Source organism: Paramisgurnus dabryanus, chromosome 22 (assembly GCF_030506205.2).
Source record: "Paramisgurnus dabryanus chromosome 22, PD_genome_1.1, whole genome shotgun sequence".
In the NCBI taxonomy this organism is placed as follows: Eukaryota; Metazoa; Chordata; class Actinopteri; order Cypriniformes; family Cobitidae; genus Paramisgurnus; species Paramisgurnus dabryanus.
The window spans coordinates 31,877,932-31,902,904 of NC_133358.1; the positions used below are offsets into that span (position 1 = coordinate 31,877,932).

A 24,973-nucleotide genomic window follows, 5' to 3' on the forward strand; every position below is an offset into this window, starting at 1 on the left:
TTTAGTAAAAAAAGATCTATATAAAAATATACTAGGTATGTTAATGTGAGAATATTTTACATCTGTTAATCGACGTGTGATCTTAACTTAAAAACGAAAGTAAAATATGTTCGTCCGCATGGACATTGAAAACTGTGAAGTTTAATTAATATTATATGTTGTTATAATATTATATGTTGTATGTAAATTGTAACGAAAGTAATTCCCCCTGGGATAAGTATTTTTGCTTCTGGTTAATAGCGCATATTCATCTGAGAACTGATGATGTCTGTGTGTTTCAGACCCTGGCTGTGTGCCCTGAAGTGTATATGACAATAAAGTAGTAAATCTCAATGTATTTATTTTTAAAATGTATTTTAAATAGGCCTATAGGCTCATAGGTTTTTTGGTTAAAAAAATTCACAGCACCCCCTGTTCAAAATGACTTCCAGCGGCCCTGCCTTGACGCTTTGTGTGTTCGACTTTAAATGGTGCGGCGCTGACTGGTCGGCGTATGACATCAGAGTACCGCGAGAGCAAAGGTAAAGTCGGACCATTTGTAACATTTCGACTTGCTCTCGCGGTACTTTGATGTCTTCGTTGCCGAACTGTCTGCGCAGCGCCACATAGAAACGCCCTTTGACTCTTTAAGGCAAAGTACCAGCAACATGAGAAGTGGTGGCACGCAAAAGAAAGTGAAGGTACGCAGTACGCTAAAATATAAAGTGTCTGTACTGCGAGCACTGGTATAGTTATTTACATCGTGTGTTGCTCTTTCACCATTGTGCACCCGCGCACTCGCTCTGTAGTTTGTAGCTCGCGCTCCGGCTTCGATAAACAATGCCCGTTTCTCAATACCAAGTAGGGGAGAGTGGGGCAAAGTGAGCCAGTGGGTAAGTTGACCCACCCCCTTTATCTAGGCAACCATACAGATTTGTAGCCGTGTGACCACAAATACAGGTAGCAACCATAATTTATATTTGGCTATGTTAAAGAGAAGGACAAATTAAAGAGTTATGATTAAAGTATGATTTTTTTTAACAAAAATATTTTTATCCTATCAAAGTAAAATTTATACATACCAGGTATAAAGGCTGTTATGTTAAAGTAGATTTATCCAGGTCTAAATATTCATACCATAAATATTGGTGATAGGCTAATGTATAAAACCATGTGAATGATTTAGCTAAAGATTAGCCTGAATTACTAAGCTAGGCAGTTTCCCAAAACGGTGGCTGTGGGGCAAAGTGAACCAGATGGGGTAAACTGAACCAGGGGTTCAACCCCACCATGAGGCACTGTAACCATTGAACATGTTTCATAACAAAAAAAAATTCTGTGTAGTTTCGCACAACTGATTTGTTCATTTTTAAACATTTTAGAAAACATATCATGCTAAGACATTACAATATTAATTAATTTTTATGCATTTGGCGTTTTGCAGGTCCACACTGAAAAAACAAACATAACACTCAGAAACGTCCATTGACAATCTCCAAACAATAAGTTGTTCCTCAAAATCTGTATTTTCATCTGATACAGACTCAAACATGAGTGGATGACATCAGAGTACCGCGAGGGCGATTTAAAACCAACCTCCTCCGCTTTATTTCTCGCGGTACTCTGATGTCATCTGCTTGTTGGTTCTTGTGGCGCTGCGTAAAGTTGACCACACCTAAAAAATGTACTGCTAAACTCGACAGAAATGCTCTGTATACCAGCACCTCCTTTATTAATTGTATAGCAGGAAAAGTTCTATTTTACTTCTCAGCGTGATAAATAGCTTACAAGGTTTGGTGTGTGAGCGTGTGAACTGACAGAAATGCGTCTGTCTCATGGTGAATGCGTGGGACTTGATCGAGAGCCTAGGTTATATCAACATATGTCAAATTAAGTTACCTGATATCCACTTAATTTTATAAGTTATAAACATTCATTTAAAATAACATACAGCGTATGTATTAGGCCTATTTGCTTAAATTGCATTTTAACAAAGAAACTGCAAGGGTTGAAATTAAAACCCAACACGCTGGTGAAAACTGGATAAACCGGTTTTCTTTTGATTCCCTGATGATGAGGTGATTGATTAGCATTGGGGGTTGGCAAAGAATTGGCAGACCTAGGGGTGGGTGGTTTTTAATTTCTTGACTCTGTGTCACTGGTAGCTGCTAAAACAAGCAGCTAAACCATGTACAATTAATAACATTTTGGAATTAACTTCCTTCATGTCTTTTTATTTATACACTGTAAAAAATATTTTCTGAATTTTTAAGTAGTTAGCATTAAATATGTTTACAAACAATTGGTTTACAAACTCTGGGATGTTTGTGATTATCATTCAGAAAAGTGGTGCTTGTGTTTAGACTTGTGTTTTACGTGATTAAATCATGAAGATTACATTAGTTTCTTTTCAGTGTAGAACAGTTTGTAATCAAAATGCAAAAATATAGTATATTTATAAACATCGCTGAAACAAAGAGTGAATTAAAATTAAAAAAGTAATAAAGTTAAAGCTGCTGATAATTTTGTTTATATTTACTAGCCTATTCTGAGTGAAAAATGTTTAGATTTTGTTAAGTAGCCTAATACTCCAATTTATTTCAGTGTAGGTTTCTCATTTTTATCAGCTTTCTTTTGCTTTTCAAAGGGCCGTCTACCTTTGCTACAGCCAGTGCTTTAATGTGGGCCGGTAGGCGCCAGTACTCAGTACCGCCACTTCCAAATATAGCTCTTGCGTACCACCACCTCTCCCTGCGCCCAGAACGTACTTCTAGCGTACCAGAACGCTCATTTGCACATCTGTTTAAATCAGAGGCTTAATTTAATCCTTTGGCTGCGCTGCCGCTTTTCAAAGCGCCCTTCACAATGCAAGCTACCTAAAGCCGAAAGTATACTAGGGACGTCCGCGTAATTCCTCCCACCGAGAGCAGAGACTACATTACCCATACACCTTTGAGTTTTACAAGTTAAAAGCGCATGCGTAGCTTTTGCTGCTGTCAATAGGCTTGTTCGACTTCATGCGGCGCCCCGAAAATCGACAGCCGGAAGACGTCACAGTATCGCGAGAGCGAGGCGAAATATGATTTCTTGAATCATTCTCGCGGTACTCTGACGTCATCCGGCTGTCGGTTCTTGCGGCGCCGCATGAAGTCGAACAAGCATAGTGTTAACAACTTGGTTTGGAGAGGTGTGTGAAACGCGCAACCATAGCTGCTCTGTTAAAATGAAAATACAATGAATACTTAATATGCCCTCCTGGTTTTAGACTCTGAGGAGTAAAAGACCAAGGTCAGAATCAAAGGACTCTCGCTGGCTGACATCCCACCAAGCCAGAATGATATCGCTGCAGGTACCCTTTTGTAGGTACGTGACAATCTCTGCTGTCGCGGCTGTCAGCTTGGTTCCCCTCGACGCAACTTCGGATTTCCTCAGACGATGTGCAGTGTAAAAACATCATTGAAATTGTATTAGACATACTTGCTAAACTACAAGTGAACGAAATTTAAATTAATTTGAACGACGCGCACAGGAGTTTTATCACCCGCAAAATGGAAAACAATGGGACAATATAAAGTGATGATTTTCGAGTTTCAAATGGCCAATATTTTGTTATTCTTGAACCCATAGACATGGTCTTGGTGTCCAGAGAGTATCTTTGCCCGACAGCGACAATATGTTATTAAAAAATAAATTACATCATTATGGATAAATGAGTGCTTGCAGAATATATGTATTTGAGAATGCTTATCAGTACTTTTTTGTTTCTTTAACTTTAAAGATGAATATTCTCCTTTAAAGATGGGCAATTTTCAGCAATAGCACATTATATTCAACATTTTGAGCTCATAAAAAAGATTTTTCGCTTATTTAAATGATTTTATGTTTTTATGCACGTTTAGTTTTGGTGCAATTTCATCAAAAGCTTATAATTAGGAAATACACACAACACGCTTAACGTATATTTTCTATATGTTAAAAATGTTGTAAAAATTGCGTATTCTTATATAATAAGAATAACAATATGATACATTTATATTGCGCTCAAAATGATTTAGAAATGGAAAAAGGAATTCTTCTCAACTGAGTGCTTGCAGAATATATTTGAGAATGCTTATCAGTACTTTTTTGTTTCTTCAACTTTAAAGATGAATATTCTCCTTTAGAGATGGGCAATTTTCAGCAATAGCACATTATATTCAACATTTTGAGCTCATAAAAAAGATTTTTCGCTTATTTAAATTACTTTTTTATGTTTTTATGCACGTTTAGTTTTGGTGCAATTTCCTCAAAAGCTTGTAATTAGGAAATACACACAACATGCTTAACGTATATTTTCCATATGTTAAAAATGTTGTAAAAATTGCGTATTCTTATATAATAAGTATAACAATATGATATATTTATATTGCGCTCAAAATTATTTAGAAATGGAAAAAGGAATTCTTCTCAACTACCACCAATAAAGTTTTAAAATTCTTCTTTAGAAAAACGGCATTTAAACCCACGTGCACCGAACAAGAAAACGTATGCTTACATACAGTCCGTGTATGATATATTTTTTATTTAGTTTTACATATTTTTATTTATATGCATTTACTAATAGTCTACCGTAAGGTCATAATGTACACACTGTTAAAAATGATTCAGTGGCTTTGTAAATATCTCTAAAATAAATGATTAAAGTAACTTAATAAAATCTCTTAATGCAGTTATGCGATTTTTTTAGTTGGAAAATAAATTACTTAAAATAGAACAGATATTTTGTTTAAAATGTACATATATTATTTGATGTATACGCCTTAATAATATAAGTATTACATTTACAGATTATTTTAGTCAATATATTTAAAAAGGTCAGAGTAATATATTTAAGTTTTTTAAACTGTAATAATTGCATATTTCAAATTATTATTATTTCTATTTGACATCAAAAATGTGTAAGTTTTACGCCTAACTTGAAGTATGATTTACTTATATTTTTACATTGATATTATTTGAGTAAATGTAGGCAAAAAATAAATTAATAATAAGTAGAAAAAATGTCAATTTTAAACAATCACATAGCCAACGGTTTTTAATCAGCAACAAAGAAACTGCACATTTTGCCGATGACAAACACCTCAGAAACTCCTCCAATTTATGAATATTTACACTCACAATATGATTTTATTTCCTTAGTACAAAAGTATAACATATACAAATTCTCAGTGAAATGTATTAAACACCATTGCTACTTTTTATCGTGTTTCATACCATGTAAAGGGAAACATGATAATATAAAAAGTAGCCTACTGTTCAGTAATGCAGAAAAGCGCAACAGAACCATGTTAAAGCTATTAAAACGTTCAGATGCAAAAATGAACTAAATGTAAAATTAGATAAACTAGTTAATGATATTGCGTAAATGCGCTCGGTCTCTTCAAAGGTCTTCGCGAATTATTTTGTTATAAGACTCGATTATCATACATCACGTCGCTTCTACTGTAAGTACACGGAAAAAATAAGACAAATGATGCGCGTTTGAGTCGGATTTTTATGAAGAATATGTGACTGTTTATGTAACTGGCAAAAGAAAACTTCGCCAACAAAATGTTTGCCAAAAAGCATGCATTTGTATGACATCAAAGTCTATCGCCTAAACATTGATAATCCGTGTCATGTTACTTCAATATCATACAGTATACGCTAAGCATGAAGTCGAGCACACACATTGTCGTCAGTATGGCCTACATGAAACACGCCTGCCCTCTACAGGTTTTTATATTTCCTGCGTCCCCCACCGAACTCCCCTTCTGCGGGATCTCGCAGAATTTCGGAAGTCTCCGCGGCATTCTGCTCTCAGAAACGCGCATTTTTAAAGGCCACATCTGTAAAACACCTTTAGATGTATGAATGTATGTCATATGTTTCCCAATCAAACAGCGTGTGTAAAGAGGGGCGTGTTGTGTGCGATGAGTCCAGCTGTGTCACTCGCTGTGATTGGTCGGCATGGTCATCATGGACGTCATGTGACAGTATCTGTGGGACGGGGATACAGCATCGTTACAGGTGGACTCATGAATCGAGACTTTTTTGATAGTTTTGTTATTATGTGGAGTTAATAAATAAACCTCTGTTATTTGCGCAGGTCTGCTCTGAGCCCGAGGTTGACGTTGCGAGTCGAGCCGTGTGATGGTGACTCTACAGAAGCCCGTCGGTGCTATACCCCCTGTTCAGAGGGTAAGAATAAAATAAACTGATGAGTTCATTAAAGATACAATATGTAAGATTTTCAAACATTAGAGGTCGCTATTTTACAAGAACACAATAACAAAAGCAAAGCTTAATGAAGTTATGAAGTTTTCACTATCCAGAGACATACAGTATGGAGTCTGCTAATCATGTTCAAGGGTGAGGTAATGAATTAATGTTTTTTACCTCTTTGTTTGATCAGATTATTTTATGCCATTGTAATGAATTAGCTTAACAGCTGCGTGTTACATTTTGTTTGGTAAATTTTTGTTGAGCCAGACCTGTCAATCAATTTTTAATGCACAATGTAGTGGTTACCTTGGTGTCGTTGTCAAATAACAAAAATGAAAATAAATGGAACAGCGGGTCAAATTGGTTGCAAGGCTGAACTATTTGCAAGGCCACCTGTTGTTTTTGGTGCAGTTTACCTGCGGGTCCAGTTGGGATAAAAATAAAGTACCACTGGGTCAGGTCGGACTCAGGTCTAATTTTGTTGGGTTTTTCTCAGGTCAGTTCTTTCTTTAAAAAATAATTTTGGGGGGTTCAGGTAAAAGTGATTCGGGTCATTTCGGTTCGGGTACATTTCTTTGGACCCAAGAAGACCTCAAGTACACAACTCCATGAAATATATATCACACAGTGCAAGTGGTTTTTGGATATTTTAGTAAAAAATCTTACATATTGTGGCTTTAAACACTGCATTAAAGTGTGCTTTTTCAAAAAAAAAATTCTGCACTTGGAAGAGTTGATTACTTTTAAGATTTTGAGATGACTGTGACCCATCAGGTCCAGAGGGGGGCGAATGGAGCGAGTGGACGATGTGGTCCGAGTGCAGTAAGACGTGTTTTCATCATGTTGATGCTGTGGGAATGAGACGGAGATTTAGGAGCTGTAATCACACAGACGCTAGCGCCCCCTGTGGCGGAGACGCAGAAGAACAGGAACCATGCAACACAAACCACTGCCCAGGTACTGGAAATAAATAATCTGCATGCACACCTGAATGGGATCTCACTTGCTGTCCAATACTGTCAAATTCAAAAGTGCTTCATATCAAAACCAATAATCTGCTCTGATGACTTTATTGCATTGCTGTGTTTACGTTTAGAAGCCTTAAAGGTACATTTGCAAAAATAAAAAACGACTTATTTAAAAACTTTAAAACTTTATTTTATTGTGTGGGCCAGAGACTGAAAATGGACATGAAAATCTACATAAAAACTTTTTATTGTTTTAAGAAACTTTGACCTACTTGATAAATATAACTTCAGAGAAAATGGAGACCTCTTCAAACATTCTTAATGATGAGATGTTGTATTATTAGATTGACATGTTTAACTTTAGTTTAATCTGTGTTATTTTGGTAGTTAATGGAGGCTGGTCGTCCTGGTCCAGCTGGTCTGAATGTTCATCGGAGTGTGATTCTGGCGTTCAGACGAGAGATCGATTTTGTAGCGCTCCTCCTCCTCTATACGGGGGTCTCGGATGCCCTGGGCCGCACTTACAGACACGAGACTGTAACGTCCAACCCTGCACGGGTAAAACACAAACATGTTACCATTACAGATCATGTGACCTTTATAGTAGTGTGCTATTCTTATTTAGGACATGATTTTAAGTATCTTAAAAATGTGCATGTGTATTGGTAATCATTTTGTTACCTTTTTTAGTATTCTGCATGGATATTCCTCAACAGGATAAAACAAATAAAATGAGACTTATAAGCATTGATTATGTGTGTATGTGTTTGTGTTACAGGTGTGTGTCCAGAAGGAATGAGCTTCATGTCTAAGGATCAGTGTCGGTCTCAGGGCGGCGCGTGTCCTCGTGTTTGTCTGGACACTATGTTGGACGTTGAGTGTACTACTGAGTGTTATGATGGCTGTTACTGTTCTGCCGGTCACTATCTGTTCAACAACACGTGTGTTCCTATAGAGCGCTGCCCATGTTTTCATAAGGGTGTGCTTTACATGCCGGGTCACACCGTACCCTACGACAACTGTAACAACTGGTAACTTCTGTTTTGATAAAAAAATTATTATCATCATTAAACTTCAATCAGCTCAGATGTAGTTGCCTTTGAAAGTTTTTAAACATCCAATTAAAGGTCTTGAAATTTTTAGATTAATTTAAGCATTTACATATTTAATATATATATTTTTTCAATAAATATGAAGTCATAAAAGTAAATGTTTGGAATTTCTTAATAATAAAGTAATGCTCTTTGAAATACACCATAATTTTTGTTATAAAGATGATATATCAGAGATTATTCACACCACATGCCTGATCATCTTAAATGTGTTTCTCATGTTTCTTGTCTTTCCAGCACCTGTGTTAATGGAGATATGACGTGTGGAACGGCGCCCTGCCCTGGTCAGTTTAACACATTACAACCTCTGCACACATGTGAGAAATGTTGTCTCTTGTTTAATTTTGCTTTTCCCTGCAGTGGATTGTGGGTGGAGTGAATGGACAGCCTGGAGCGCGTGCAGTCGTACCTGTGACGTGGGCATCAGGCGACGCTATCGATCAGGAACCAATCCAACACCGGCTTTCGGTGGGCGTGCCTGTGAGGGGGAACGCATCGGAATGGACACATGCAGCATAACACCTTGTTTTGGTATGAATCACGTGACATTATGAATAAAGCGTTTACTCTAGATTAGGTGTTAAGTATTTTCTTTGATGTTGATTTATGTGTCTTTTTTCTTGTGTGTTCAGGAGTGAAAGGCCCGTGGAGCTCATGGTCCGAGTGTTCGGTTCCCTGTGGTGGTGGTTACAGGAACCGAACCAGAGGTCCGTTGAGAACACATGGAACCCCTCAGCAGTTCAGCGCCTGTAACCTGCAGCCGTGCGGTGAGTAAACCAGAGGGGATGTTTAAGATTGTGTGTCAGTATCTTTCAGTCTTTGATTTGTGTTTCTCTGTCAGCAGGAGGTGGACGTGTGTGTGCACCGGGTCAAGAGTGGAGCGCTTGTGTGAGAGATGTCTTATTGTGTTCTGATTTGGGAACTGATGCCCAGAGAGATGCCACCTGCCACCCTGGATGTCAATGCCCTGAGGGATCAGCCTTACAGGTGTGTGATTGTGTGTCTGTCAGCAATGACAATCTGTGTGTGATTATCAGTGTTTGAATTGAGGAGGGGCTGGACCTCCTATATGTATTGAGTGACCCCCTATAAAGCACAAATAAATTAGGGGGGTCCCCTAGTTTTTATTTAAATAATAGATGAATTTAAAATTCTTGTGCTGCGCTGCAACAAAGTGATATTGTCCATTGATTGTCCTAATTTCGCAGATTTCTGTAATTCTGAAATAAATGTAAACTCTTAAGTACGCCTCAAGCTTTGAGGAATTGATAGATTGTTAGATTTAGGATTGGGATGGGGTCTTTAAAAAAATCTTCTCAAATATTATTTGGTAACACTTTACAATAAGGTTCATTAGTTAACATTAGTTAATGTATTAACTAACATGAACAAACCAGGAGCAATACATTTGTTATGGTATCTATTGATCTTTGTTAATGTTAGTTTATAGAAGTAAAGCTTTTAATTGTTTGTTCATGTTAGTTCAGTGCATTAACTAACGTTAACAAGATTTTAATAAATTATTACTAATTGTTGAAATTAACATTAACAAAGATTAATAAATGCTGTCTAAGTGCAGTTCATTATTACTTCATGTTAACTAATGTAGTTAACTAATGTTAACTAATGAACCTTATTGTAAAGTGTTACCTATAATTTCATACTAATTAGAGGTGTATGGTTATCCAAATGGCAAAAAAATAAGTGTCTCTGACCAAAAATATGCTTTAAATATATGCTAAATACATTTTGCAGAAATTAAAGCTTAATTTGACAATATATTTAGTTTTAACCTTCATATATTAACGTTTTTTTCTAAATGTATTACAGGGGCAACAAATACATTTCTAATTTTGCAACCCATAGAGCAAAAAAAATCTTAGAAGCCAAAATATAGAAGTTTATAAGTATATTTTTACAGTTGAATATATACTTTTAACCTCTTAAAACCTTTTAGGTTTACTGGTTTGTACATAAAGTTTTTATTTCAGTGCGATGTGAATGCTTTTAAATGTATTTATTTTTTAAATATATTTCAAAACATATAAAAAATATATTGGTGAAAAATACATTTTTGTAAACATATTTCTTAATTATTTCAGCAAATATCTTTTTTTGGCAATTTTTGAAACAAATAATTTGAATTAATGAATTTATGAAATATATTTAAAGTTATAATAAAAATATATATTTTTTTGCTGTATGGTTAGGGTTTGGGTAATTTAGGGTTTCTTTGATTAAAATGTTGATCCAGGATCACATCTTACTTTGTGAAGTAAGGGCCAGGGGGCTTAGCTAGGGGACCCCCATATAGCCTAACTTGTAATTATATGTGTGTCTGTTTGTTTTTTATAGTTAAGTTTAATGTTATTTCTCATCGAGGTGAAAATCTGTCTCATGATATTGAGTTTGTGATGCATCTCAGCGGTTTTTCTTCATTTTCTTGCTCATTAAGTGACTGTATTATTTCTATTGTAAAGAAGTGACAAAAATTACAATGATCAGGCGCCCTCTACAGACATTTGTTATAATTCTTAATGTTGCATTATATATTTTCATGTTGTTCAATAATTCATGTGACCTGGACCACAAAAGCAGTCATAAGTCACACTGGTATATTTGTGGCAAAAGTCAACAAAAATTGTATGGGTACAGATGGTTGTATATCAGCCAAATATTGTTCAATCCTAACAAACCATACATTAATGGAAAGCTTATTTAATATATTGATTAATGTATTATATTATATTTATTTTTGCGGTCCATATATATATATTGCTCACTATTAGGTCAATTTTTTTTACCAAAAGATATCAGATTACTTTAACTTTTATTTTGGTAATAAATGAAGATTGTGACTGCCCTAGATTAGTTAAAATGTTTACAATGTTTGTGGTTTCAGTTAAATAGAAGACCATTATTCATTTTAACACTGAAGTGTAAAAATCTCATCTAGTTCTTATGAACCCAAAGTCATGTCTTGTCTCATCTCATAAATCTGACATTTAATATTTTTTTAGGATGGAGGGTGTGTGTCTCTGTCTCTCTGTCCATGTCACGTTGATGGACAGCAGCATGAACCAGGAGCAACAGTCACCAAAGACTGTAATAACTGGTAACTTCTGCCACCAAACCTCACAAAGAGCTGAAGTTATAACTTTACATGTGTACAAATCTCTTATGTGCTTCTTAAAACCTGCAGCACTTGTGAATCAGGAGGACTTGTCAACTGTACAAATGTGCAATGTGATGGTAAGACATCCAGAAACTTCTGTACACACGCATGCATGCACGTAGGATACATGTATGTGACATGTACTCTGTGTTTCAGTGGACGGTGCCTGGTCATCTTGGACCCCGTGGGGTTTGTGTTCTGTGTCATGTGGCGCTGGTCTGCAGTCTCGCTATCGGTTCTGTTCTAACCCGGAGCGGATGGGAACCGGTCGGCCCTGCGTCGGCCCGGACAGACAGGACAGAGTTTGTGCTTCGGTACCCTGCAGCCGTGAGTAACATTCAATGTCTGTTATATTTATAAGAACATGATTAAAGATTATAACAGAATTAACAGCCAGCAGGACAAACATTGTTACTTGTGCCGTTGTGCATATAGGGGACGGTGGCTGGAGTGAATGGACGTCCTGGACGGATTGTACCAAGTCATGTGGTGGTGGCGTGCGGAGCCGCAGGAGAGACTGTGATAGGCCCATTAAAGGAGGTGATGGTGACTATTGTGAAGGACTGGGAACAGAGATCATCACGTGTAACACAGACCACTGTCCAGGTGCTCATCTTTGTCTGTGATCTGTATACAGTGTGTGTTTGGACTGTTTATGATGTTAATTCTGTACTTTGTTTGTAGTTGCACCATGTTCACATGTTCCAGGAACTGTGTTCAGTGCGTGTGGGCCGTCCTGTCCACGCTCATGTGATGACCTCACTGTGAGTTAGTCATTTCACAGTTGATCATACAGACAGAAATCATGTAAAAACAGATAGACCAATGGTGATGTTTACTTCATTTCCAGTACTGTGATTGGCGCTGTGAGCCCGGCTGTTACTGTACTGATGGTAAAGTTTTGAACTCAAATGGGTCGGAGTGTGTGGAGAGAGAGTCCTGCCCGTGTCTGGATATTCTCACTGGACGACGGGTCGAATCCGGAGAGATGGTGCCCGCTCCAGACGGCTGCAATAACTGGTGAGAGAGTGATTATACAGTATGTGATACGTTCTGGATTTATATTAAATCATTTGATTTATTGTTTCTTTCGTAATATTTCAGCACCTGTGAGGGAGGAAAACTCATCTGCAGTGAAAAGCCGTGTCCAGGTTTGTTCTCAGATGAATAATTTTAATAATGTCAGTGGTCTGTGATGGGTTTAATTCTGACATCTGTGTTTCTTCTGTGTCAGTGGATGGAGGTTGGTGTGAATGGTCAGATTGGACGCCGTGCTCCAAGACCTGCGGTGCAGAATGGGTTTCTCGATATCGCAGCTGTGCCTGTCCTGAACCCAGATCAGGCGGAGAGCCATGCACAGATCAACAGGAGGAACACGCTGGACTGGGTGTACAGATCCAGAGACAGCCGTGTCCGTCTGTTACTTTCTGCCCTGGTAATACTCCAGTTTATCAGATTACAGAACTAGTAAAATTATCAGGTTAACTCAACATTTACCTGGTTTACCTTATATTATATATGTTACTCAGTAATGCTTAGTTTTTCTGTGTTTTCAGTCATTTTGATCTCTCTTTGTTTCTCTGTGTGTTGTGTTTGTGTAGTTCATGGCTCATGGGGTTCCTGGGGTTCGTGGTCAGACTGTGACGTCTGTGCAGGTGAATCTGTCAGACAGCGGGTGTGTAACAGTCCTCCAGCAAAGTTTGGCGGTCTACCCTGTCACGGAGAGAGCCGACAGAGCCGAGGCTGTCATGACAACATCACCGTCTGTACAGGTCAAACCATCATTTCCATATACCTGACTAATACACATGCTAAACCCCTTAACTTGTGCAGCCCTTTTTGAAATTATTATAACTTTGGGGTCTAGAAACCTAATATTGGTCTTAATGACGACACTTTAAAGTGTCTGGAGGTGAAAATGTTAAAAAAAAAAAGTTATAGCAGTTTACATTTATTGTAATACATAAAAATAATGCAATAAAGTATATGTTTTATACATAAAATTATCACCAAAAAAATGAGGTTTTTGTTACACTTTTAGTGGTTTTACCAACAACGGCCACTAAGTGTCAATGGTTTGCTGCATACTCTTGTCACAAATTAATAAATTACTGTCACTGCATTATTACTGCTAAATTTACATGCAAAATATTGAAGTTAAGCAAAGCAAAGCCAATATAAATAATAATGAAAATTTGATTATGTATGAATCCTGGTTTTGTTTTTGATCTGTTACTGTAGTTTGCACGTTTAAATAAAATATTTGTATTGTCAGACAATAGTTAACTGTATTTTTACTTAGTGGCAATTTAATATTAAATCCTATCAGTTAACAGTTAATGTTCGGTTAACAAGCTGGGGTTGTCCGTGAGGAAAATTAACTGAAATAAACACTACCCAAATGCCATTACAAAGCTGAAAAGATCCTGGATATTATTTAATATAACACAGACTGTGTTTGGCTGAAATATAGGATTACTGTAGGGTGGGTAAAATATGGGTTAATTTATATTTATCAAGATTTTCTTCTTCTAAAACAATCACCCTGAGTAAAAACCCATAGTAAAACCTTGTTTCCATCATCATTGTATAAAGCTGAAGAGTTTTGCTTTCATCTTTTCAGACTGTGGTGGTGGTCAGGAGTATTGGCCCTGTGGGAAACCCTGTCCCCGTTCCTGCTCCGATCTCCATGGAGACACAGAGTGCATAGATGATCCGGGATGCAATCCGACCTGCGGTTGTCCTGGAGACGCGCTGCTGCAGGACGGTGTGTGTGTGGACCGAGATCTGTGTCGATGTAAATTTCACAACAGCAGCACGAGTGAGTCCACACACGTTGTTTTATGATAAAGTTGTACAATTTTAAAGTTTTCTATCCTCTTTCTGAACCTTTCAATTAATTTATTGATGAATTCAGCACTACTTTAGAAACAGCAAATCCTCTTTTATGATTTAGTTGGGTTAGACGCTGGTAATGTTTCTTGGGCCTGGTCTGGAGAATCAGACTGGAAACATGCAAATCCAGGAGAGGCGATCATCACCGACTGTAATAACTGGTAAAATCAGATTTTCATTACTTTAAAACTACATATATAATTATTTCTGTAGTTGATTCCAGACTTTAGGACGTTGCAATGTTAATAATTAAAATCATTTGTTTGTCTCCAGCACGTGTGAAGCGGGCGTCCTGCATTGTGAATCACTTCCTGGTTGTTTTGTCGATGGTGGGTGGGGCCAATGGGCATCCTGGTCCGAATGTTCCGCCCCATGTGGGGGCGGGGTTAGAATGCGTTCACGTCAGTGTGATAACCCCGCCCCTCAGGGTGGCGGCAGAGAGTGCGCGGGCTCAGGTGAACAGCTGAAAGTGTGTAACACTCACAACTGCACAGGTAAGACTGGTGTAAATGCTGAGAAGTGCAAGTCTAGTGTAAAGTTTCATTATAAATCTGCTTGATATTTTTTCTTGATTTCTTTTAGACTCAGGGCCGTGGTTCGACTGGTCTCCGTGGTCTTTGTGCACTGTCAGTTGTGGAGGAGGATCTCAAAGTCGTAGCCGCACCTGTCGAGCGCCACCCTGCTCAGGCATGAAGCGTCAGAGCAAGACGTGTAACACACAAGTCTGCCTGGGTACGTCAAACACTCATTCAGACCTGATCTTTTTAAAACATTTTATGTTATAAAGTGTCTTGGATTTAATAGCATTTATATTAAATCATAACAAATAATTTTGAAATCTCAATCCATTCTACAGGGTTTTTGTAATGTGATGCACTTAAGAAATAAAATACAGGATTGGATTTTATTGTGCACATTCAGAGAACAAAACAAAGCGACGCTCTTGTGTGAATTGTTGTTTAAGGGGCAGTTTCCCAGACATGGTTTAGATTAATTCATCTTAGTTAATTCTTAGTATTCTTTTCTTGTTTTCAGTAAAAATATCTAAAAATTCTTAAATTAAGATGCTTTTCTTGATTAGCAAAATGACCCAAGAAAATAAGTCTAGTTTTTAGACCAAAATATCAAGTGATTTTGTGCATAAAACAAGCAAAACAATCTGCCAATGGGGTGAGCACTTTTTTTATCTTGAATTTATTGTTTAAGAAAAATATTCAAGTTTTTAAAAACAAGCAAAAAATCTGCCAATAGGGTAAGCTATTTATTTATTTTTTCTTGAATTTATTGTTTAAGAAAAATTTTCAAGATTTTTAAAACAAGCAAAAATCTGCCAATGGGGTGAGCACTTTTTTTTATCTTGAATTTATTGTTTAAGAAAAATATTCAAGTTTTTAAAAACAAGCAAAAAATCTGCCAATAGGGTAAGCTATTTATTTATTTTTTCTTGAATTTATTGTTTAAGAAAAATTTTCAAGATTTTTAAAACAAGCAAAAAATCTGCCTATGGGTTCAGCTATTTATTTATTTTTTCTTGAATTTATTGTTTAAGAAAAATTTTCAAGATTTTTAAAACAAGCGAAAAATCTCCCAATGGGGTAAGCAATTTTTTTTTTAAATGTTTAATATATTGTTTAAAAAAAAATTTCAAGATTTTTACAACGAGCAAAAAATCTGCCAATGGGGTAAGCAATTTTTTTTTAAATGTTTAATTTATTGTTTAAATTTTTTTTTCAAGATTTTTAAAACGTGCAAAAAATCTGCCAATGGGGTAAGCAATTTTTTTTACTTTTTCTTGAATTTAGTGTTTAAGAAAAATTTCAAGATTTTTTTTTGCTTACCCCATTGCCAAATATTTTTGCTTGTTTTATGCACAAAATCACTTTAATTTGATATTTTTGGTCTAAAAACTACACTTATTTTCTTATGTTGTTTTGCTCATCAAGAAAACGCATCTTAATTTAAGAATGTTTAGATATTTTTACTAAAAAAACAAGACAAAAATACTAAGAACTTTTTTTTAAATAATTTTTTGCAGTTACGATTCGTCCGTGCAAGACGTTTTTAAATGGATCCAGCTTAAACATGCATTTTAGTCTGAGTAGGATAAGCCCTGTCAGGGAAACCGCCCCTAAATGTCTGATAACAGATAATACTGATTTGAACGTAAAATTGTCCAGCATCCCCTGTGATCTCTGTTAATTCAGATCTGCCCGTTATGTGATGAAAAGAGTTTAACCTTGAGTCTGATTGTAAAAGTCCTTTTATCTTATGTATTTATTCATATATGTGCATATTTTATTATGAGCAAGAGATAATGTCCTAAGAGATTCAGCAAATAAACCTACAGGTCTGTCTTTCCGTCTGTGTGACCATTTGTCTTTCTTTTTGGTTTCTCTTTCCATTTCTCTGTTTTATTTTGTCTGTCTGTCAGAGGTGGGTTGTCCTCCCGGTCGTCTCTATAGAGAGTGTGATGATGGAGACGGTTGTCCGTTCAGCTGTTCTCAGGTCAGTGGTCATGAGGGTTGTTACTCAGAGGGCTGTGATGAAGGTTGCCGCTGTCCGCCCAACACGTATCAGCACAACGGAACCTGCGTTCATGTGAGCTCACATTAAACTTCTTTAAAGACATAAAAGTGTACATGTTACTTGTTTGTCTTGACTGTTGTGTGTCTGTGTGTCTGTAGGAATGTCCATGTTTGGTGGACAGCGAGTTCCTGTCCTCTTTACAGAGTGTATCGATGACACCTGATGTGACCCCTGACCTTCAGAACATCACACTGGGAACAGAGCTGCTGTCTGGAGAAGAGATCATGCATGAGTGTAGCTCCTGGTAACACATTTATATTTACTTTATCTAATGTTCCAGTGTGTCTTTCATTACATCTTTTTATTGATAACCATACTTCTGTTTTTGAAAGCTCATGTGAGCATGGTCTGTGGAACTGTTCTCTGGTGCCGTGTCCCCGTGATGGGGGTCTTTCTCACTGGGGCCCCTGGGGTCCCTGTTCACTGAGCTGTGGAGGTTTAGGTCAGAAGAGTCGCAGCAGAAGCTGTAATCAGCCGACTCCAGCTCACGGGGGACGAGACTGTCAAGGGCCCCTGCTGGACACCGCGTACTGTCAGACACCCGACTGTTCAGGTCAATATACAATAGACAAATGATGAAGAATAGTTTTTTTATCTTCATTATACTTCTGTTACTAGACTGCTGTTTATATTTAGTAATTCAGGGTCTTTTCTTCTGATACAGTGGTGTTTGTCCCAACAGAGGAACCGTCTCTACCAGGTAATGACTCTCTTTAGCTTTACCCCCAGAGTTTTCTTCTTCCACTTTTTCTTCTGCCATTGCGTCTATGGCTTCCCATAGAAGCGTATTTAGGGAAATGATGAAATTTGGCACACATATAGAGGACTGTGTGAAATTTTAACACACCAAATTTGGAGTCTCTATGTCAAACCCTCTACCACCAACAATGGTCCAAATTTAAGTTACGTTTTTGTTTATAACTAATTTTTTTGACGATTCGATTGCATCATATCACATTTTTCGTCATTTTATTTTTTCCGCCATTTTGAGTAAAAAAACTACTTTTTCGAACTGCTCCTAGAGTTCGAATTTGCATAAAAAATCAGCATGCAGCATCTAGAGACACCCAGGGCAAAAGGGCCAATCCGTTGCTGTATACCACGGTAACAAATTTGACATTGAGCGCACAAAAACAGATTTAAGGGTGTATCTTCACCGAATGTGGGCGTTTTGTCACAACACTTCATTTTCAATTTTTGCTTATATCTAATACCAATATAAGTCTAAAATCATGATCGTGGTCTTGTTAGATTCCTTCACGCATACCAAGTCAAACAATTTTTGGCGTCAGCCATTTTTAAATATAAAAAATTACTTTTACGAACCTCCTAAAGTTTTTGCCCGATTTGCACGAAAATTGGTTTGTAGCATCTAGACGCACTCACAGTAAAAATGTATGAAATTTGTGTTGATTTGCTAATCCGTTTTTCTATTTTGTATACTGCATAAAAAATCTGACTTAGAGCGCAAAAACAGATTTAAGGCTATATCTTCGCCGAACGTGTGCATATTGACACAAGACTTCAATGTCATCACAGAGATATGAAAAGCGGTTATTTTTGCTTATTACACGGCTCTCTGGAATGCTTGATTCTGATTGGTCAGTTGAGACATTTGCAGGTTCGTTCTTTTCAAATAATAACCGCTCCAAAGTAATAACGCATAGCCGGTACTACTTGTACGAGTAAAATCGCTCCGCGCCAATAAAGATCAATAAAGATTACTGTTTGGCGCCATCTTGTGACAAACACTGGACAACCACAATTAAGAATTGAAAATGTTGACATTCATTTTAACATGTACGGAAAAAACAAAACATTTAAACAGTGGATAGAAGAACGAACAACCGGTAGTTATCGGGAAATAAGCCCCGGGAAATAACTACCGGCTGCCTCTACATTATCCCTTACTTAATAAATGTTTTTCGGTCGGCCATTTTTGCTGTTCGGCCATTTTGAAATATTTGAAAAAAAAAACTCCTTTTACGAACCTCCTACAGTTTTTGCCATATTTGCATGAAAATTGGTTTGTAGCATCTAAACGCACTCACAGCAAAATATATAAAATTGGCATTGATTTGCTAATCCGTTTTTTTTATACCGCATCAATGAATTTAACGTAGAGTGCGCAAAACAGATTTAAGGCTGTATCTTTGATGAACTTACGAGTATTGACACGACACTGGGTATATGTAATCACGATCATGACCTGAGGGTAAATGCGCCGTTTCGTCACAGCGCCACCCAGTGGTCTCAAGATATGAAATATGTCTATTTTTGCTTATATCTACTGCAAATATAAGTCTTAAATCATGAAAGAGATCTGGTTACATTCCTTGAGGCATACTGAGTTAAACAATAATAAATCGTTCTGCCATTTTTGGGTCAGACATTTTTAATTTTGAGACCTACTTTCTGTCCGCCAGAGATTTGAAAACTGGCTATTTTGGTTATATCTTTGGAAAGTCATACTTTTTTCTTTGTTTTAAATTGCTTTCCCAAACTCAACTTTATTTCCTTTTGCGCCCTTCTTGGCTTGACCCCGGTATTTGCTTGTAGCTATATTTGAATGTTTGATTTGATTCTTGTAATCTTTCTGATGTCCATCTGTCTGCTATTAGATGAGGATACTGGGTTCTCTCAATGGACAGCGTGGTCTCAATGCTCGAGGACCTGCAGTGATTCGCGTTTTTCTGCTCTGAAGGTCCGTATGAGAGAGTGTGTCCGTGAACTCTGCTCTGGAGCGACCCGACAGGAACGAGTCTGTAACCTGCCACAGTGTCCCGGTACGTCTTACCTCACTTATCACACTGATTTTACATTCTTCAGGAACCATTTTTAGGATTAACTTACAGTAATTAATCTACTTGTGATCTAACAGTAAAACTTTTTTGTGGTTAGATGGTGGTGTGTGTCAGGGGCCGGGCTGTGCTCATAGGAACTGTTCATGGACCGAATGGGCCGACTGGACTCCCTGTTCTCGCTCCTGTGGGGTGGGCCAACAGCAGCGTGTTCGGACCTTCATCGCTCCGGGTGTCAATGGTACCTGGTGTCAGGACATCCTGGGGGGAAACGTGGAGAACCGGTTTTGTAATATCCGTGCCTGCCGTGGTGAGAAGAGAATTGTCAAGTTGTCTAATGTGCAGTGGTGAATATTGCATATGCTTTAATAGACTATTTATTTGGCTGCCAACATATCCCTTCTCCTATAAAATAAAGTAAACCTAAGAACCTATGACTTTTAGGAAATTATATCTTTTTAAAATAAGTACTGTATATTGTATTCAAAATTTCTATTTGAGCATTCCATTGTTATGGATGGGACATTTGCAGCCAAAACCTGTATATAATTTCTCAGACAAAATCAGAAAAAAATATCAGTCTATACTCATGTTTTATGTTTTAGATGAGGGTAACATGCATGCATTATGGATATGCAGGAATTCTGTGAAATAAAATGCACAAACCAAAAGCAATAATACCTAAAAATTGAGAAGGGACGGCTCTTCAAAAAAACATTAAATATTAATTTATTTTCAAAAAATATTTAAAATATTGACATCTGAGAAATAACAGAATGGTTAAAAACTTTAAGTAAAAACGTTACTTTTCATAATAAGGTTGACATTTTCATGGATTTACCCATATGTATTTTGCTGTTATACTGTAAAAATATTCTAACATAAAACAAGAATTTTGCCACCACCATTTAAAAAATATATCTACCAGTTCAATAAAAATCAAGTTATATTTAAGATCCCTGAAACAAATGTAGTTAATATCTCATTCAGTTAGCTCCAGGTAAATTTATTGTGTTTTAGATATTTTTATAAAGACACAAGACGCGTCTATTCATTAAGAATATAACACAGTATGGTCAAAATATTTCTTAATTAATATTGTTTTAAAAGTGAAGTAATAAATAATAAAGTTTAAAAGTACTGGAAAATCTTTCAAGTGAGATCCATTCACCTGCACACTTTGTAATGATTGTATTGTGTTTTGTTTAGTGGATGGAGGTTGGTCTCGCTGGAGCTCCTGGTCTCTCTGTGATAAAGTTTGTGGAGGAGGACGATCCATCAGAACCCGTTCCTGCTCGAGTCCTCCACCCAAAAATGGAGGTCACAATTGTTCAGGAGAGAAGAATCAGGTCAAGCCCTGTAATACCAGACCATGCGGTATGACAACACATCACATAATGTTTCCTTTTTCAATTCAAGATACACAATACCAGTGAAATGTTTAGTACAATCTCTTATTGTTTATTAATATTTTAGAATAACAGTTAACTCATACTAGTACTAGTTATAATATTGTGCACACATTACAGATGATCACGGCTGTCCACCTGGTCTGGTTTTTGTGTCGTGTGCTAATGAATGTCCACAGCGCTGTTCAGATCTACAGCAGGGGATTCACTGTCAGCGCAGCACTGAATGTCAGCCGGGCTGTCGATGCCCATACGGTAAGAGAGAGATGGACCCATATTTCTTTATTGAAAATTTACACCGTCTCTCTCCAGCATACATTAATGTGTGTGTGTGTGTATGTGCAGGTCGATTACTGCAGGATGGAGTTTGTGTTCAGCTGTGGCAGTGTGACTGTCTGGACTCATTGGGTCAGAGCTGGACTGCAGGCAGCATCCATCAGGTGGACTGTAACAACTGCAGCTGCGCAGATGGCACGCTCACCTGTACCAATCACACCTGCGCAGGTGAAAGCGCCTGCACGTGGAGCACCTGGTCAAACTGGGCGTCGTGCAGCAGCACATGCGGTCCTGGACGAAGGACACGATTCAGGTGTGATACACAGCTCCCCTCGGATCAACTCTTTCACAGTATTTCTATAAATAAAGTTGTTTTATTTGTTTTTTTAGGTCTTTGGTACCAGAGAGAGTTGATGCTAACTGTCAGTTTGAAGAAGTCCAACACAAACCATGTGACTCAGGATTGTGTCCTCCGCTGTGTGTTCATGATGGCCAGGAGCTGTCTGTTGGAGATACCTGGTTAGCTGGGGAATGTGAACAATGGTGAGATGCATAAAGATCATGTGATTTACTAAGGTGGATTTTATATATTGATTACATGATGTGTTTGAAAATGTTACTGTTGTGTTTCAGTACCTGTATTCCTGAAGGAGAATACTGTCAGGATATAGACTGCCGAGGTGTGTGCGCTCTTTCTCTAGCATTATTATTATTATTTGTCAAATGGTCATTTCCAGCCAAAAAAAATCTTAGAAAGGAAATGATTACAGGAAATTTAAATATATATTTTGTGTGCTATATTTATCATAGTAATTAATAGAAGAAGTATTTTTATTAATGTTTTAATTGTAACGTTAGCAATTAAAATTATATAAAATATTCTATAAGATATTTTATTAAATTTTATTTATATAGCACTTTTAACAATTGTTCATTGTTCACAGCTTATGACGAAATAGTTTATATTTTATAATAAATATGTTATTATAATTAATATGTAATACATATTTTATAATACATATTATTTGTAATAGATTATATTTTATAATAAAACTTTTTAATATACTGTAAAAAATATTACTTTTGCATTTACAATTTTTTTTAATGTAAAAATTAAAAAAATTAAAAATAAAACTCAGTAAAATGCAAGGATTTTTTAATATACTGTAAAAAAAATATTACTTTTGCATTTACAATTTTTTTATGTAAAAATGTATCTATCTATCTATCTATCTATCTATCTATCTATCTATCTATCTATATATATATATATATATATATATATATATGTAGTTTATATTTTATAATACATATTTAAATATATTTATAATAAATATTATAAGTATATAATTATAAATATTAAATTATATATTAGATTATATTTATAACAAAACACAGTAAAATGCTAAGATTTTTGAATACACTGTAAAAAAAATATTACTTTTGTATTTACAAAGATTAGCTTTTTTAAATTAGTTCCCGTTTATTTATATGGGCCATTTTGCATTTTTTCAAATAAATCATAGAAACAGTGAAATTATTTATTAAATGATATACTAAATGATAAATAGAGTTGGCAGTAGGGGTGCTTGTATGGGTTGTGTTTTGGATAGCATAATTATCCATTTTGTTTTTTGCAATATAAAAAAAAATGCATTTAAGTCCACTGTAATACTCTTACATCATCTCTGATTTGATGATCTTTAATGAAATGTTGCTCATTGTTATTAGTTAATGGTGGATGGACACCGTGGTCTCTGTGGTCCGCCTGTCCCGTGACCTGTGGGAAGGGTAAACAGATTCGAACCCGAGCCTGTATCAACCCCCCACCCCGGAACAATGGCACACACTGCACAGGACCTGAGAGAGACACGCAGGATTGTCGCACTGGACCTTGTCTTGGTAAGTAATATTTTACTGTATGGACTTTACACTCTGTAGTTTATTGTAGCTGAGAACAACACCTAATTGATTTCTATCACTTGTGGTTTATGTAGATGATTTGTGTCCATGGTCATCGTGGTCTCACTGTTCTCGGAGCTGTGGGGCCGGTGTGATCTCCAGACATCGACAGTGTTTGTGTGAAGACGACGGAGATCATGCGTGTCCTCCAGAGATCGAGACCAACAGAGAAGAGACACAGTTGTGTTATAAGAGACCCTGCCCAGGTAATCTGAAATAAAGGAAATGGCCACAAGACCTACAGTCAATTTAAAATGATGTTGCATGTACATCCTTACTGTGCTTGATATGTGTAACTCTCTCTCTGTTTCTCTCAGATTGTGTGATGTCTGAATGGAGCGAGTGGTCTGTGTGTTCTTGTGTATCTCAATATCAGCAGCGGTTTCGTGCACCGTTGGTTTCGGCCACCAGTGGGCAGCACTGCACTGATCTTGAGAGGCAGAGTCGACCCTGCACACCTGACAACTGCCAAGGTGAAACTCACTCACTCACAGAAACTACTATGATGGTACCAAAACATCACATCAAAATACTATAGTACTTTATATACAGTGCACATAATACAAAATGTATACACACTTAAAAACCTAAATTAATTTTGGAAAAGTGTCTACAAAATGCATATACACAATATAGCAACATGTGTTTAGGTGATATGCATATGAAATAGTTCCCAGTGGTGTCCATGCAACATGCATTTAAATTGAACTGTAAGGGATTTCACACAATGTCATGGTATTTCCATTGTGGTAGTGTCCAATAATTTGGGCCTGTTTGGTTCGGCTTATCAATATCCAAAAGTATTTTAGTGTCTGTGGAGGCAGTAATATTGTATAGTTTTAAGGGGTCATATTATGAGCATTTTTAAAGATGTAAAATAAGTCTCTTGTGTGCCCAGAGTGCGTATGTGAAGTTTTAGCTCAAAATACCCCACAGACATGTTGAAATTGCCACTTTGTTGGTGTGAGCAAAAATGTGCCATTTTTGTGTGTCCTTTAAAATGCAAATGAGCTGATAATGCAAACACTGATCACCATAATGGTGGTTTGTTAAAATTGAAACTCAATTGCTGTCAATAATTTTTTTCTCTCTCTCTCTCTCTCTCTCTCTCTCTCTCTCTCTCTCTCTCTGCCCTAAATGGCAGTGCCATGGTAGGATAGTACAGATTAAGGGGCAGTATTATTATAATAAAATCCCCGTCTGACATCACAGGGGGAGGCCAATTTCAATGAGCTATTAGTTCATATGCTTGCAGAGAATGGTTTACCAAAAGTTATTGGGTTGATCTTTTTCACATTTTGTGAGTTGATAGAAGCACCGGGGACCCAATTATAGCACTTAAACATGAAAAAGTCAGATTTTCACACTAGGACCCCTTTAATGATCTGTCGTTAGTTACCCAGTGTTCCCTGTGTGTCTTCAGACTGTCAAGAACCCTTCCTGTTCTCTGAATGTGGATCTCCGTGTGAGAAACACTGTGATCTGTTGGGTCTTACTGAGACCTGTGTGACCCATCAAAACTGCACGCCGGGCTGTTTCTGTCCTGAGGTGAATTCACATCATACAC

At 36.9% G+C, this 24,973-nt stretch overlaps 1 protein-coding gene across 1 annotated transcript in view; it reads left to right on the forward strand.

The window, feature by feature from the left end:
* LOC135740502 (SCO-spondin) overlaps nt 1-24,973 on the forward strand; it is a 96,382-nt gene that overhangs the window by 48,064 nt on the left and 23,345 nt on the right. The window contains exons 52-88 of the mRNA XM_073813138.1: nt 5,902-6,027; nt 6,107-6,198; nt 6,997-7,179; nt 7,578-7,748; nt 7,969-8,221; nt 8,540-8,586; nt 8,663-8,833; nt 8,935-9,069; nt 9,147-9,289; nt 11,323-11,417; nt 11,505-11,554; nt 11,634-11,804; nt 11,913-12,083; nt 12,162-12,241; nt 12,328-12,497; nt 12,582-12,628; nt 12,712-12,912; nt 13,079-13,249; nt 14,101-14,298; nt 14,434-14,533; nt 14,646-14,866; nt 14,955-15,104; nt 16,804-16,970; nt 17,057-17,202; nt 17,291-17,511; nt 17,623-17,658; nt 19,580-19,744; nt 19,860-20,069; nt 20,969-21,136; nt 21,289-21,423; nt 21,514-21,757; nt 21,835-21,987; nt 22,078-22,124; nt 23,176-23,346; nt 23,442-23,612; nt 23,724-23,879; nt 24,830-24,954. Coding sequence (XP_073669239.1) covers nt 5,902-6,027; nt 6,107-6,198; nt 6,997-7,179; nt 7,578-7,748; nt 7,969-8,221; nt 8,540-8,586; nt 8,663-8,833; nt 8,935-9,069; nt 9,147-9,289; nt 11,323-11,417; nt 11,505-11,554; nt 11,634-11,804; nt 11,913-12,083; nt 12,162-12,241; nt 12,328-12,497; nt 12,582-12,628; nt 12,712-12,912; nt 13,079-13,249; nt 14,101-14,298; nt 14,434-14,533; nt 14,646-14,866; nt 14,955-15,104; nt 16,804-16,970; nt 17,057-17,202; nt 17,291-17,511; nt 17,623-17,658; nt 19,580-19,744; nt 19,860-20,069; nt 20,969-21,136; nt 21,289-21,423; nt 21,514-21,757; nt 21,835-21,987; nt 22,078-22,124; nt 23,176-23,346; nt 23,442-23,612; nt 23,724-23,879; nt 24,830-24,954 — 5,461 coding nt within the window. The remainder of the gene's footprint in view (nt 1-5,901; nt 6,028-6,106; nt 6,199-6,996; nt 7,180-7,577; nt 7,749-7,968; nt 8,222-8,539; nt 8,587-8,662; nt 8,834-8,934; nt 9,070-9,146; nt 9,290-11,322; nt 11,418-11,504; nt 11,555-11,633; nt 11,805-11,912; nt 12,084-12,161; nt 12,242-12,327; nt 12,498-12,581; nt 12,629-12,711; nt 12,913-13,078; nt 13,250-14,100; nt 14,299-14,433; nt 14,534-14,645; nt 14,867-14,954; nt 15,105-16,803; nt 16,971-17,056; nt 17,203-17,290; nt 17,512-17,622; nt 17,659-19,579; nt 19,745-19,859; nt 20,070-20,968; nt 21,137-21,288; nt 21,424-21,513; nt 21,758-21,834; nt 21,988-22,077; nt 22,125-23,175; nt 23,347-23,441; nt 23,613-23,723; nt 23,880-24,829; nt 24,955-24,973) is intronic.